At 30.1% G+C, this 16,777-nt stretch overlaps 2 protein-coding genes and 2 long non-coding RNA genes across 6 annotated transcripts in view; 2 read left to right on the top strand and 2 right to left on the bottom strand.

Moving 5' to 3' along the window:
- LOC143203907 (integrin beta-nu) overlaps positions 1–788 on the bottom strand; it is a 33,520-nt gene extending 32,732 nt beyond the window's left edge. The window contains exons 1-2 of the mRNA XM_076416235.1: positions 571–788; positions 375–510 (exon numbers count right to left, since the gene is read on the bottom strand). Of these exons, the coding sequence (XP_076272350.1) occupies positions 375–510; positions 571–744 (310 nt within the window). The 5' untranslated portion in view covers positions 745–788. The remainder of the gene's footprint in view (positions 1–374; positions 511–570) is intronic.
- The window catches only part of LOC143204145 (uncharacterized), a 38,843-nt gene extending 29,898 nt beyond the window's left edge, over positions 1–8,945 (top strand). Inside the window, exon 2 of the long non-coding RNA XR_013007529.1 lies at positions 8,816–8,945. This is a non-coding gene — a long non-coding RNA (uncharacterized LOC143204145). The remainder of the gene's footprint in view (positions 1–8,815) is intronic.
- LOC143203890 (integrin beta-nu) overlaps positions 6,372–16,777 on the bottom strand; it is a 56,855-nt gene continuing 46,449 nt past the window's right edge. For 2 of the 3 annotated variants that reach the window (XM_076416207.1, XM_076416224.1), the window contains one exon: positions 15,276–16,718. In XM_076416207.1, coding sequence (XP_076272322.1) covers positions 16,543–16,718 — 176 coding nt within the window. In that variant the 3' untranslated portion in view covers positions 15,276–16,542. Of the gene's footprint in view, positions 6,410–15,275; positions 16,719–16,777 lie in introns of those variants that run through there. The other variant, XM_076416215.1, reaches the window with a different exon arrangement.
- On the top strand, positions 10,596–10,897 carry LOC143204150 (uncharacterized). The gene is made up of 2 exons (XR_013007530.1): positions 10,596–10,716; positions 10,781–10,897. It is a non-coding gene; the product is annotated as an uncharacterized LOC143204150 (long non-coding RNA).

Consider the following 16,777-nt stretch of genomic DNA (forward strand, 5'->3'; position numbering starts at 1 on the left):
GGAACCTCAATGGTTTGTAAATAAAATAACTTAATAACTTATTTAACATAGCTGCCTAAATAGCTGCCAAAAGAATGATTATGACAAAAATTGTCCTATTACAAAAGGAAACTCATTTTCAATATACAACATAATATATATATATATATATATATAATTAGGCAATAAAACCGAAACAGCTCTTTGAATTTTTAATGCAGATCTATATATTTTGGACCAACTCTTTCAGACAATTAAAATTATAATAATAACATTAAAAACTTAGTAAAAAATAGCGCTTCAGTTATTATGTACTGTTGCTTTTCAAACCCGAGACGATTGACATTAAATTAATAATTTTTAATAAATAAATTAGATGATTCTTTGATTATTACCTTTGCGTAAAATAACTTTGTATGACTGTGGAGATATTTGCTTGTTTAAAGTTACATTTGAAATTATAGCTACCGCTTGATTTTCCTCCACGTATTCACAATTCGATAATTCATTTTTTATATCGCACGCATTGATCTGAAAAATATTTAGTTAGCCAATAATTTTTCTGTTAATTGAAACAATCAATATCCTTACACTAGAACTACCAGCCTTATAACACCAGTTGCAACAGCTATGGGCGCGAATACAATCTAAACAGTTAGTTTGTTTACGACATATCAAACTTTTTTCGGCGGTACAATCTGAACAGTAAGAAACCCCAAAATATCCGATGATGGAAAAAACGAAAACTAAAGTATACGGTTTCATTCTTGAACACAATATACGGCTGTATTCAGGTGACTACAATTCATTAGAGATATGTGAGCTTCGATAAATAAACTATTTCATCTTATCTTATCTAACCCGATATACATGTGATGCATTTTAGTTGGTCTAAAATTCGACGGGGTAACGCATAGTTTATATCCAGGCGCGAAGACTCGTCATAGAATTACGAATTTGGTAGGTTGCTTTATTTAGAAAAACGATTTTCGATTTAGTTCATGCTTCATTTATTTTAGAAAATATGTAGAAATAAATTTGATAAATATTTACAATAATTATTTGAAACAATAAAATATAATTATTATATGTCCCGTCTTTCTATCTATATATAAATCGGCTTAGTGAAAACTTTGTCTCCTGTTTTTTGAGGAAATCCTTTTGAGTACCTGGAGGAGTGAAATTTGCCACGATTGAATTTTTAGGTCTAAAATGTTATTTTGTGATTATTAAGCCGTTCTTCATGCTTCATTTCCGCCATCTTGACTCCCAGGCCCCTGTTTCTTACATACCAAGGGGCATTACTCCTTAGAACTACTAGTTCTACTTAGTACCTTGTTCTGAAGTCTTTGTATGACTTTTATATTGCTTATACAGCTACACACCCAAAGTTGTATGCCGCAAGTCCACACATGCTTTAGTACCTGTTTGTATATCATCAACTTATGTCGAATTGATAGTTCAGAGTGTCCATCTAATAGGCAATACAATTTTCTATATTTGAGATTCAGCCCTTTTCCTTTTTAATGTGTTCTTTCCATCCTAACTTCGCACCTAGATTCATACATAGGTACCTAACTGTGTTTTCATATGGAATAATACGATTGCAAATAAGTATTGGCATTTGAACAGTGTGTTTATTGGTAAAATTTTCATTTAGTGATGTACTTTCATTAAGTCTAATGCGCCAGCTTTTCGTCTAGGCATTGGCTTGACTTATTACCTTTTTGAGTTTTCATTAGCTTTCTGTTCCGTTTTGACAACTGCCAGTACACATATGTTATCCGCAAACCGCATCCGCATCCGTGGCTACTATAGTTTGTTCTGCTACTGGTATATCATATGTGTATAGGAGATAGAATAGTAGACCTAGAACACTGCCTTGTGGTACACCAGCCTTTATTGATCGTAATTCTCAATATTGATCTTCTTATCTAACGCGAAACATTCTTTCATTAACTTAAGATTTTAACAGCAAGCTGTATCGCAGAGGCAGAAGTTATTTAAACTTATGTCTAAAGCCCTTATCGAAGGCCTGAGCTTTATCTAGGAATACTGCTGAACATTTCTCCTTTCCTTCTAGTGGTTTTTCTAATTGATCAGTAAGTTTATGCACTTAGTTCACTGTTGCGTGTTTTTCTTTAAAACCAAATTGATTCAGAGGAATTACGCATATTTCTCCAATAATAGGTTTAAGTCCTTTCAGAAGTATATTTTCAAAAAATTTTGATATGACCGATAACAAAGATATTGGTCTATATGATGAGACTCTCATTTACATGTTTTCTGGGTTAATATTTGTTTGTATATATTCTGTTAGTTATTTTGGTGTTACTGATTTTATTTCCTTGGTGGTTACTTCATTTATATGAGATTTCAGTTGAGGATATCTATTACTTCTGCTTCATTTGGTTGGAAAGTATATTCCAAATGGTGGGCAAACAGAAATGCTTTCTCTAGACTACTTCTAGCGCATGTTCTATGTATAAATGATATGTATGAATGAAATGTTCAAGATATGTATAAATGATAAATAAGTGGTTGGAAGATATATAAATTATACTAGATGAAAAATATAAAATTTCAGATATGCAATGAGCATTTAGGGCACATGTACATATTTGAATATGTTGAAGCTGTTAGTTTAATATAGAAATATGCCATATTTAACATAATCTTATTTTATTTCATAAAAGCTATATCAATTTTATTTTTATTTTTATTTTTATCTATATCATATTTAATTATTTTGTGAAGAACAAATGTAAGTATCTGTTTAGATATATCAGTTATCATCAAAGGACTTAAACTACAGTTAACTATACAGCGACAATATATTGTAAGTTACTTACAACTTTTTTCCACACCACCTATGAGATAGAGCTCTACGCGTGTTTTTTTAATTTGTTTACTGCGTTGCAGTTTTTCATTGGCAAGTCGTTTTAGTATCGCTGTGTTTCATCTTAGTTGGCATAAACTATATATAAATAATATATTTTTTCTTGATAAAATTAGATTTAGTCCTGCATTCTCCCTAAAGCATTTGCCATATCTGTAAAATAGTTAATATTTCTTCTCTCCTCATATATTCTAGCTATATTCCTAGGTATATTCTGAACAATTACACACATATTTGCGCACAAAGATCTTTCACACTCTAGAGTGCAATTTTCTTTAGTTATCCTGTATTAATTATATAGTGACCTTCAGTTGTTTCCACTTTTATCACTGCCTTGTTATCGGATCATAATCCCACATCCGAAGAGTCTCATTTAACCACTTCCACATTCGAAGTCACTATTCAAATCAATAAGTAATTTATTAATTTCCTGATTTAATTTGTTGTAATATATCTAACATTTGTTCACAATTCCTCTATTTGCATATTTCTTCTTCAGTGTGTCTGATGAAATTCATACAAACCGCAGATGTTAGACACTCAGTAGACAATGCTTCTTTGCACATATCCAGACAGTTACTGCTTGTATGTCCTTTTCGACCTGCATGTCCTGATTGAACATGCAATGATTGCATAATAAATTGTGTTCTATCGAAACTGGAGAACCTCTTTTGTTAGACTTAGAATTAAAATTAGAACTAGACTTGTATGTAAATTCAATTATTTACAGCGAAATTAATTAAGGCAATTATTTGTTCACGAACGTGGATGTTTCATACGAGGCTCTCTGTTTAGATTAACAATTACTTCCAATAACAGTATAAATCGTATAAGTATTTACCATAAATTAGAGTAAGGGTATTGTGGCGACGGTTCCTACTGTTGCGATAGTCACGGGTTCGAATCCTGCTGGGGCATGGTCGTAAATTTAAGTTTGTGATAGTTTAAAATTTGTGATTGTCCTTAGGCAAGAGTGAAAAATCCGACAAGGAAAATGATCCCAGTCATGCCAGTAACCAGGATGTGAGAGACCGGATGTCTTCTGGGATGATTTCTAAGTTGGCCACTCGCCAGTTGGTAAGTCTAATGCCGAGGGCCGTTGTTCGGAGCCCACGTTAAACTGTAGGTCCAGTCCAGATAAACTCTCGTTGGTAAAAAGGAGACTATAAAATGTATTTCTATACCTTCTTCTTTTACGTATTGACTTTTTTATAAATTGTCTTAAGAGAGTGGTTCTTATCATCGGACTCTGACCCCTTAAAACCCTGAACTTTTGAATTGAACGAAAAAATGCTTTGTTTTCAGGTTTTTCTTGAGCTTTTCTCTCTTTCTGATAATTTCAGTTTATTGTTCTAAAGTAAGCACATATTTCTCTGGAGCGTCTGTTAAAATGTATCGGTCAGAATGAATTAAATATATCAAGGGGGAAATACATAATTATTCCGGTTTTTTTTTTGACTCAAACGACTCTTTCTCGAATTAAATTTAGCATGTTAAATTAGTAAATATCAATTGAAAATAATTTGTTTTTGAATCTTAAGTAAGAATAGTAATCATGATTGATTCCATTACACTTACCCACTCTTACTCAGTTCACATGACGAATCTTTGTTTGTTTTTTCTAATTTTTTTCCCTAAGTCGCAGACAAATATATTTACCTTTCAAGAAATTCATAAAATATTTCAAATATTTATGACATCTTCGATTCCACATGGTAACTCTATATTTTAGATCATTTTTATGTGATTTATGTTTAAAATGTTTGAATTATGATGTGAAGTGAATTAGGAGCGATTTCCACTTTCTGCTGCCTTGAACGGTATGATGGTTGGTACTGTGTTTTGTGCTGTCCAACCTGAGCATAATCGAATAGTGAGTTTGTTCACGGAGTATTCCAGTTTTTTCTTTTTGATTTCCTACCATTCAATTAACTTGATTTATTATTTTCTATTGCTTTAATATTTATCCAGTCACATCTACCAATTTAGTCCACCAATTCTATATTATTTTCCTCTATTTTATTACTTATTCCTGTCATTCTCTTAATTCCTAATTTTCTGTAAGTTAAAAATAATGGTTGCATTTATATAGTATGAATTATAACTATATTATAAGTCAGTTCCTTTAACGCCACTTCAGAGTAAAAACCGCCGAAACTGATTCCGGCTGACTCTTGTTATATATCTAGCATACTTGCCTTTATATTTTTCCCTTGTGCGCATTGCACGTTCATCTTAGGCGGAGTGTGAGAAAAGTGAATGAATAGTGAGAAACAATAGCAAGAGTATCGTTGATAGCGAGGCCTGCTAACCCTAGAGAGAGGATCTCGCGTGTATGCTTTACTTGATCTCATTCAAATTGCCAGTATCAGCTATAAATTTTTGTTCAGGATATCGGAGCAATAAATTAATAACATTATTTATTAAATATGTTTATAATATTCTTATATTTGTTTTCTACACACATTTCTTTCTAATATCTGCCTAAAAAGGCTTATGACGATATTTGTCTCAGGTCTCCCTGACAGGTCAGTGTTTCACATTTTATTACCATTGCCTGGCCTCCAGCTTACTTTGGAAACGAAAAAACCCTTATAACTGACTATTGGCTCCAAGAAAAAGTGGTTGTCTTTTATAGTATAGTTTCAGAGTGGGTGTAACATCATAATCACCTTTAAATAAGTCGAACCAAGAAGTTTGCAGGCATTCATAACAAGTATTCATGCTTAGTTATTATTCACGACGAATCTCTAGTTAACCCCATAGTAAAATTTATAAAATAAGATCGATCAGTATGATAGAATATAGTCCGGGTATTGTCTTATAACTGTAAACATAAGCATAATATACGTAGTTAAGAAATAGTTTATTTTTATTTGAAGAAGAATAGTGAATACCCAGGAACTACTTGATGTCAGTTTCGTGAATCACTGTCATCATTAAGGGTGTCTTATTTTATCACAATATCAATTGAACCATCGTTCCGAATATTATTTAGTGAATTACACCAAGTAATTCAACAATTTTAACTGTCAGTATTATTATATTTCGTTATTACCTAAAATTAGAATTATCTTTCGTTATAATCATCGATATTTGTTATATTTTCTGCGTGTACATTTAAGTTCATATTTTCACAATTTTATTCATACTCCAATGCACGTATGACATCAGTATCTAAATAGATATGTAATAAATTAAATATTGTAATCTGATTCTATTTTTTCCTAGTAAGATAACGCACGAACACTTATACACACTACGGGAAAATAATCAAAAAATATTAACAAACCACCGGCTTATACTATTTCACTGGAAAAAAATGGGTTTTTTAGGGTAAGTGATGTGGCTCGGTGAATGGAGGTAAATGAAATGAAACAGTGGTGTTTAGATTATGTGACCGTTATTTATTGGCTATATAAAAAAAAGTGTGAAAAATACAATTAGATAAAACGGATGGCAGCGGTGTTACCTGGAGACGAGGCTTGGGCAGTCGATGGTGGCACGTTTAAACCAAACGATGGTTGAGCACTGAAAATCGAAATACCCTTATTCTACGATGTAAAATTCGACATGCCTCAAGGTCGCTACAGTTTCTTTGAAATAATTTTTTCGTAGAATCGTTCAATAATATTTTGGATATACTACAGGGAAGTGAGCAGGAAAGATATAGTATATAATTCATCAGTTAAGCTCAAACCCACTTCAATAAAATTAATAAAATCTTAATTTAGTTTAATTACGTGTAATGTTTGATTATATTTTCATTGTTTTCGGGCTCGTATTTCATCGAGAAGTAATTTTAACAATACTGTTTTTCATTGAAAAACACTTTAAATTTAACAACATTAAACACATTTATCAATAATTTAGGAAAATTGAAAGGCTTTAACTCAAAACAAACTTACGTCAATAGATATTGATGTTACTCAAATTTACTAATATGTTTTATACTCTTACCAAATATCTTAAAATAATGTAAATATTAGTTCTTACCTCAAGTTCTTAAATCGAAACGAAAGAAACAAAACAAACTTGTTTATAAATTCAGTTGTATATATTCCAAATTATTGTATTTACATTGAATTTAGTTTTTTCACACCATTAATGTGCTCAAAATGTTTCTTGTACGTTTAGATTGATGATTGATGAATCTTGCATTGTAACGTGGTTTTTCCAGTAACATATATGTATTTTTCATATTCCAAACATACACAACATTGTCTGCAACAGTATCTGTAACCCTTACCTACTTTTGTCAAGTGTACATGATTAAACATATTTTTAAAAACCATTAGAGAAGTCTCCGACCCACTATAGTAAAACACATTTTTTTGTCAAAAATAGTTTTTTTATTCAGCATAATTCCCTTCAAGGGTGATACACTGATTATAGCGATCCTCCAACTTTTCGATGCCATTTTTGTAGTACGATTTGTCCTTTGCTTCCAAATAGGCATCAGTTTCGTCGATCACCACTTCATTCGACGAAAATTTCTTCCCAGCAGGCATTATTTTGAGATCTGAGAACATGTTTGTATGCGTTTTCTGTCTATCTGTTATTATATTTATATCTTTCTGATTTTACAGATATATCAAAAGAAAAAAGCTATAGCTAGGCTAAAAGCTAAAGAAGTATCATGAATTTTCAGCACAATGTAAATATAAGGTGTATTTAATAGAAAGTGGTTGGAATAAATTGATAACATAGTATTTGAAGCTTTGTGATTTATTACTTCTTTCGGTTTATATAACTCCTTGAAGCAGATAAATAATGACAAAATCTTACAAAAGGATGAATATATATTAAAGGAACTATAACAAAAAAGACATCAGGTTATTTGTTTGTATACTCTTTATTATATTTAGATTGAACTCTTCTCCACATCACCTATGAGGTAAAATTCCAGGCGCATTTTTTTTATTTTGTGTTGGTGTTCCTTGTAGGCTTACTCCATCTTTCCTAAGTACTCATTAATATTTCTGACTGATATTTACTGCTAAAAGTAAGAAAAGCAATGCAATAATACATTGCACTTTTTGTAAAACATATTTACTTTTTTACGTTAGGGTGCTGGAAAGTATTGATGTTTTCATCTTTCGTTTTTCTTTTAAATCGCTTTTTTTAGTTGAAATCTCTGAAGCATAACATCTATGTTCTTAAGTATTTGGCTCTGTGAGTGTTAATCGATTGATTTCAAAGTGTTAATTATACTGAAAACTCTGTCAATGGTTCTTCCGCTTCTCCCTGTATATATGTTTCTTCTAGTTTCTTCTATGTCCTACGATTTAATCGCTAACCCCTCTCGGAGAGCACTTGCTACATTATCTGCAAAAGAATTAGTGCCCATTTTCTCCTCATACATACATACCAAATGCACATGCTTGCACAGAGTATTCTTTATCGTATACTCTGGACAGCTACAGACATACCTATGTATTTCCATTTTTAAACAGTAAAACAGCGATCATTTCATTAGGACTTCTAACTGAATTGATGTTTTGTTTTTCTATTAAATATGATAGGCCTTCTTTATTAATGATATTTATCCTCTGCATTTGTGAGGTATCTATTTGTCGTACGTCTGACAAAATTATGTCTGTTGTTTTCCAATTTTAAATTTTTCAATAATAATATTTTTCTCAGATTTCAGAAGATATTTTTCCAATAATCTTCAAATATGTTCTGTTCCCATATTATTTACCTTATCCTATGTTCCATAACAATCTACAAATTTAGTGTTATAAAATGATTATATTCTACTAATAATTCATACCTTATACCAATATTTTCGCATTATCTGCTGCTAATTTTGCCTATGAAATAGTTAAATTACCTCGACAAAATGTAAATACAAAATTAAAATGACATTTAACCATAACTAGGATTCTTATGAAAGGCGTGGAAGAAAAGGACGCTAGTTGTGGAAACTGTCAGGTTAGATTGGAACAAGTGCGCATGTGCAGTCCTAGCCAATAGAAACTTGTATAGGCATGGATGGCGAGGTTTTTTACTATCGTCATTTTGGATGGCGCTAGCGTTAGGAACTATTGACTGTTTGGTGTCATTACATTTTAGTATCTACTGTTACATCCTACTTCATGCGAGTAATTTTAGAGTGACTTATTTTTTTAAGCCACTTCGAAAAAGGAGGAGGTCTATATTCGGCTGTTTATATATATATATATATATATATATATATATATATATATATATATATATATATATATATATATATATATTTAATGTATATTCACCCATTGCCCCGACAATTACCAACAATTACCGGACCGATTTTCAAAATTAAAGAAATAGTGCACTTTCGAGGTGGTTCCATTGGATAAAACTCAGGATCTGGAGGGGGAAGGGGAATATCAAGGGAAAACCCTCAAATTTCAAAGGAACGTACAAAGTTTTCAAATATTTTTTATCTGAATTAATCAGATATTTGGATGTAATGTTATTGCTGAGCAGATGTGACGGAAAATCGGAAGTCATTCAGTGTAAAAGCCATTCAGTTTGTTTTTTAAGAACTAATTATAGCATATAAAACCTCCTAGAATAAAATATTGTAGCCAACTGGTTCCATGGTGTAATGGTTAAAGCGATTAGCTCCCAAACGGAGGTTGTGGGTTCGATTCCCGACAGAGTCTTTTTGTTCTAGTCTAGTTTGAACATTTGTCAAATTACCTAGGCTATGTAGCAGACCCCGGGACCCAAAGCACACCTTATTTTCAAATTTTGTTTTTTATTCCTATTTTTCCTCATACGCTCTGCAGCTTTATTTGGCCTACCCATTGTAATATTAAATAAAATAATTGCGTAATTTATTGAGTAAATATCTAACACTAAAAAGAGAAAAATAAAATATATTTAACAAAAAAATTGAACCGCCTTCAAAAAATAAATAATCAAAATTAGATTTTTATCACAAAATTTTTTTAAAAATAAAATATGTTTTATGTTCTGGCTTTGTCGTCTTAGCCGTGACCTTTAGTAGATAAAGTCATGCTTTACATGGTTATAAATATATCTATGTTTTGTGTCTTTTTTAGTATGATTATAAATAATTATAAACACCAATATAGCAGCATTTTGGAACTCTATTTATCATTATTATTGTATTTGTTAATATAATAAGGTAAAAAAGAATAAATAGGTCGAAGGTAGAGAGGTAACACACTTCGTTTCCTTCTTTTGAATAGAAATACATCTTAGGTTATATTTGTCTGTTTTTGTGTATCTTTATAGGGGACTTTGTTGTTATAGCATTATTTTTGTAACATTAAGGCAAATATTATTTGTTTAAATGCACAACCCAAGAAGAAGGTTCAAATAAAATTAATTATTTATTAAATTAACTAATTAATTATTAATTAGAAATCAATCAAGGTATTTTTTAGTGCTGTGCAGGATATATTATTGAGTGGTTTTAAAGAATACTGGATGCTTGTGATTTTAAATATTCATAAATGAATTATATTTGTTTCCTTACACGTTGTTTTATTTTCTCTTTTTCCTTTTATAATTAAATATACTTATAAAAGTTTAAATAACTTATACATAATATATAAGCTTAAAATAAAAGACAGCAAAATTAGTTAAATTTGAAATTGGGTTTCAAGTGAGATTTTAGGTTAATATGTGAATTCCAGAATATATATTACACTCTTGTTATTCTATATTCTATTTATATAAAATTTTTCAAATAACCGTATAAGTTTCAACAACTGGCAACGTTACAAACTCAAACCTTTGTGCGCATGCGTGTATTCTCCAGAATTACACTCTTGTTAATCAGACTGAGTAAGACTGGGAAGTTAATCCCTCGCCAGTCGGTAGGCGTAAAGCCGACGACCTTGGTTCTAAATCCACGTTAAACAGTAGGTCCAGTCCAGATAGACCCATGGGTAGTAAAAAGGAATCTTTAAAATATAGTAAAAAAATCTTGTTGTTATTAATATTTTTAGTATTACATTGTTGTAAGTTTTTAGACCACCGAAAACAAAATTTCGTGAATGAGGGCGCGATTTACTCAGTTATCTATAAATCCCCACGTTTAAAATATAATTTAAATATCAAATGTTTATGCTTGTACATAGCTGTTTAGTTCCCTAAATATTATACAAGATAACCTGATAAATGAAATTCAAAAATAAAATTTGATTTAACCACATACTTATCATGTCCTTGAATAGTGTAAGTAACAAATAAAATTTTGTGGACTTTTTTTATTGTTGCAAAAACCAACAAACAAGAGACAAAACAAGAGAGATAAATTTACTACATGAAGCTTGCGAACAGAAAGGTTTATACTTTGCATTTCAGTCTTCAACTACATCCAATTTCTAATTGTAAGGATTGTAAAGTGCGAAAATGAAACAAAAAGCTATATGTACTATGGATAGTGTCTAATAAAGTATCTATAAAAATGTATAAAAGGAGGTTTCCTAATAAAAACTGTAATGTAATTACTATATTCAGTAAATTCAGATATTTTATTGTAATAAAAGTAATAATATTGTATTATTATGTAAATTTTTTATAGATATTTTAAAATATTATTTCTTAATTTTTCCTTGTAGTATTCTATTACTATTCTTGTACTATTCTATGGTCTAAAGTTTGCATATAATTATACAATTATATAGCATAAACAATATAATTCTTTAAAATAATATTTAGATTAAATTAAATTAAATTCAAGAACAGAAATTAACAACAAGAAGAAGTACTTCGCCAATTTCGAAGAAGTTAGAAATTGGCTGGATGATGTATTGCTCAAAAGACAAACAGTTCTTTTAAGATCTCATATATTAGCAGATATATTAAGAAACAGTCAAATATGTAATAAGATTACCACAGAAGTAGTAAAGAAGGTGCTAAGGGTAATAATCATTTAAATATTAATCAGTTGAATAAATTGAACAAAACCAATCTCATTTTTATATCTTTATAGATATTTATTCTCATACCATTATTTTCAGTTATTCATGTTTGACTTGACTGTTATTCGATAACAATTTGCATTGCCATGACATATTTCTAAGCGACTGCTTTCAAACATCTTCTACAATGTTATAGTAAATTCTATTTTACCTTTAGCTGTTCTACAAATCAATTAGATCATTTATCTCATATATAAATTGCCTTAATTATATGTACAGAATCAAATGGCCAATATTTCGAAGAATTAAAATTAAAATCCGGTAGATATAAATAGATATAAAAGTAAATGCATATGTTGAAATGAAGTACTTCCTATGAATAATGTCCTTGTCTATCTTCTCTTATCGCAACTTATCAATGACAAGAGCAAAAAGTATCTAAATATTGGTTAAATCGAACACAATTATACTGACAATTTGATATTAAAACGTTTCGTACACCAAATCACTTCACTTTACCTGAAATTTTTATACCTTACCCTATTACCTGAAATCGAACTAATCCTTCAAATAATTAATCTTAATTAATTAATCTCTAATATTCCATTTTTCAGATTTCATCAACCTTTTACATCGGATTTTGTCTTAATTTTTCATATAATTTTCTAATTTAAATTTAACGTTGTTCATCCATGGTTCCTGCAAAACTGAAATAAAAATAATAAAATAATTTAAACACTCTGTATGTGAAATTTGACTGCTTGCATTTTTAACAGACCTCGAAAAAGGAGGAGTTTCTATGTTCGGCAGTATATATTTTTTAAATGTATGTTCGCCGATTTCTCCGTCAATTATGGACCGATTTTCCAAATCCTTTTTTTATTCGAAAGAGTGCACTTCCGATATGTGGTGCCATTGGAACCAAACCATGCCTATTGGGAGCGAAGAGGGTGAAATCGATGGAAACGCTCAAATTTCAAAGGCACGTAAAAGTCCAAACGATAGTCTGAGTCCAAACAATACAAAAATAACAATAAAATGTTGTGAAATATATACACAAAACTAAATTTCGATCAAAACAAATTTAATTTGTTGCTTGGCACCGACTTCAAAATAATCAGTTGGTAGTAGTTAATATAATATTGTAAATAGATAAATAGGTTCAGATAGTATTAAGTTAAATTATGTGTATATAGTAGAATAAGTTAAATAAGTTTTTTGTTTATTTTTATTTAGTTACTACAACGGTTACTATGTACATCTTTTATTTCAAAATGTTTTTTTATGTTTAAGATCTAAGTTTGATTATTTTTGATTTGTTTAATTTTTATAAGTTATTAATTTTTAGTGAGTTCCAGTTATATGGTCATTTATGCTTCCCTTAGGGTAACTAACCATTAGTCATTAAGAATGTGTTAAGACAGCTTTAAAATAATATAAATATAAACATCGTTAGTACGTAAATTAATCTGTAATAATCCATTGTAGTTGTTACATCTTAGTGTTAAGCTTCCTTTGTATTAGTACTTGAAATAAAGTTTGTTTTTATAAAGACAATCAATGCTAGATGAGTAAACTCGAGATACGTTTGATTGAAATAGTGAATCTACTGTACAAAATGGAGTTTATGCTTATGGGTTATATATTATTTGTGCATATTATTATATAATATTATATACATGTTGGTTATAGGTAATTCTTATCGATAAATAATAGCTAGATGCCCAATCTTACGGCCTTTTAGGCACGCTATATTCTTAAGGGATTAGAGATTTGATTTAACGTATTAATTCATATATTTAAAGTTATTTGATAATTTTATTTCTAATTGTGGCATGTTGAAGAACCTACTTAAATATTAATGTAAATAAATGATAAACTACCTCTTTTTTTATATTTTACTTAACTTATTTAAACAGTTAATAAACTGCAATTACATTTGAGTATATGTAAAGGAACGTACATATAACATAAATTTTGAATTGATACACAACTTAAATATGCGCAAATAATAGTGCACTTCAAATATTAACTATAATCGTTTACATTTTATGACACACTGAAATTTACATAGATAAACCTAAATATAGAAACATAAATTAAATTATTGATTTTATATACTTATTATAAATTAGGATTGTTTAATTTTTTTAGCTAAATAACAAAGGTCTGCAAAGAAGTGTTTAAATTTTGGAATCTTTTAAAGTTCTTAACACAAACATTTTGAATTACACATTATGGGTTCTAGAGGGATATTGCGTTGTAACCTTTTATTACAGACATAGTACAGAGCATCGACAGTGGCATACAACATCTTGTTTTAAAATTGATATATGATTGCTATATATAGGCTATATACTAAATAGGCTTAAGTATTGGTTCGTATAGCAATATCTGGCTATCTAATAGTAACCTGGATTTGCATCCTATAAGTCAACATATTTGATATAGTTTAAGCCCAAGTCTTTTTCGTTTAGCAAGGATGTGTTTCTTCCAAGTTAGTCGTCGGTCCACATGCATATAAAGATAACAGGTGAGGCAAAAGTCCCGCTGTCATTTTGATTGCTCGCCATCTTGGTTATAGCTCAGTTTAGCTTTAACAATTGGTTGTGTAGACGTCCAAATTTTATTATGGATAAATATACGCCACAGGAACGAGCAGAAATAGTGACAATATTTATTGAAAATAATCGTTCCATTATTGCCACTCAGCGGAAATTGCGTAAAAAATATCCCAATCGTCCAGTGCCTCACAAAATCACAATTTATGGTTAACATGCCAATTTTCGACAGTTCATTACGACAGCAGACAGGCCTCGTTCTGAAAGACAACGGACGTTTCGTAACGCTGAAAATGTGGTTCTGGTGCGCGATATTGTTGCAGGGTCTCCAGAAACATCTGGTGAAATTGAAGATTTTTCGTCTAAATTGATAATGAGTGATGAAGCCCATTTTCTTCTCAGCGGCCACGTCATTAAAGAGAACAGTCGATTTTGGGAAACACATCATCCTCAATTAATTCATGAAACATCACTGCATCCACTAAAAAAACTGTATGGTGTGGTATTCATGCTAAAAACATCATTGTTTCCTATTTTTTTAAATGACCAAGGTATTACAGTTACTCTTACTGCTGAATGGTGCCATCATTCGAAATTTTCTTGTACCTGAAATAGTAGAGCAAAGACTAGAGGACATGCGGTTTCAGCAAGATTGGACCAAAGCATTCAACAATTCCACGAAGACTAATTACGCGAAGTGGCGATTTAACACGACAGACTATATATAACAATTTTTTAAAATCAAAATCTGGCAACGTTGTACCGTTATAAGCCGGAAACTGTTTGGAATCGGAATAAAATTCCTTAAATTTTACATTTCAAATGAGAACATTGAAGTGAGTGGTTAAAACATTAATAAACGAAGTTATTTAATTGTGAGCAGTGTTATTTAATGTTTTGTTTTTGTTCCGGTAATTCTCGTATTCTTAGAAATATTAAAGAGTTATGGAAAGTTTGGATCATTTATAATTTATACACATTACATTTACATATCATTTTAAAAGTATTACAAAAAAGTATTAAAGAAACATAACAAACTTAATAAATTGTGGTCGAATATCGAGCACAGGGCGATCACTAGTATAATATAAAAAGTAGTGTTGGGAACTATCGACTGAATTCGACTATCGATTGTTTAGTAATTGACTACTTTATACTTTATACTATTTATACTTTGTGACTGTTTCAGTCGCTATTTTCGGACCGACTGATTTTGTTACTATTTACTATGAACTGTTTCAGTCATACTTTTAGTTACTATTTTTGGTTCTACTTGTTTCATTCGACTGATTTTTAGTGATCCTAGCTGCGACCTTGAGAAAAGTGTTCCTAATTGTTATTAATTATTTATATGTAATATATGTAGTTTTATGATTTTTTGGTAGTTTGCTTGTAAATAACAATATATTGTATATTAATATTATAGCATTTTGGTAGGATATTTTTCAATATTGTTAATGTAATAGGGTAACAAGATTGAAATTGGGAATGATAAATAGTAAAATATTTTGACTGCATTTATGACAATAATAGGCAATATTTCCATTGCTCGCTCGCTTTTTGCTAAAAATATTTACGTTCAATTATAAATGAAGAATTTATATCATGTCGCTTAGTTCATACTTAATTATGCCATAGATTAATTGTTTTGTTTAGGTATATGTTTAATTTTTGTATAGTATTTACGGTTATTGTATATCTTTAGTTTTTAGGTTTTGTTTAAGTTCTATTGTAGTATTATTCCATTTCATAGAAAAATTCCATTCTTTTTACGGATCCACAGAACATTGACATATAAAAGTATTATTATAGTAGTGTTTAGTAATTATTTTTCATTATCTTTATTTAAAGTCAGTTCGTGAAGGAATTTATACATCTCCGTCTGGCTTATACTACCGTTGGAATGTATAACCACATATAAAATAACTGCCCCAACCAATTATCTCCATCCTTTCCTCTCTCACGATTTATACAGGAAAGGACTCGTACATTTTCGTCTGATATCACGAATTAAAAAAAAACAGTCGAACCGTGCATTTCAAAATAATAATTACTATTTTCAGTCGCTAGATTTTTGACTATCGACTGTTTCGACTGCTTTCAGTTGATAGTTCCCAACGCTAATAAAAAGCAATAATTGAGAGTTTTATAAATGGAATAAGCGTTTTTTTTTAAATCACGTAATAGCTCGATTCCTATTTCTTTTAAAAAATTGTTATTTGGGCACACTGTATTTGCGATATGGAGAATTGTATAAAGGATTTTCTTCCTGTCTCTCTATCAACCGCATTTCTTCGTATTTTAAATACTCCGCCTGATCCAATTTATAAATTCTCCATTTCTTCAAAATGATATATGCAATACCAACAGCCACTATCGCGGAAAATATTGCTGAAATGTATAAAGATTAAGCACTTAAACAATAGTATAATATAAAATCATATAACATA

Source organism: Rhynchophorus ferrugineus, unplaced genomic scaffold (assembly GCF_030347505.1).
Source record: "Rhynchophorus ferrugineus isolate W39M unplaced genomic scaffold, kcgeb_rfMv2 rfM1, whole genome shotgun sequence".
Classification (NCBI taxonomy): domain Eukaryota; kingdom Metazoa; phylum Arthropoda; class Insecta; order Coleoptera; family Curculionidae; genus Rhynchophorus; species Rhynchophorus ferrugineus.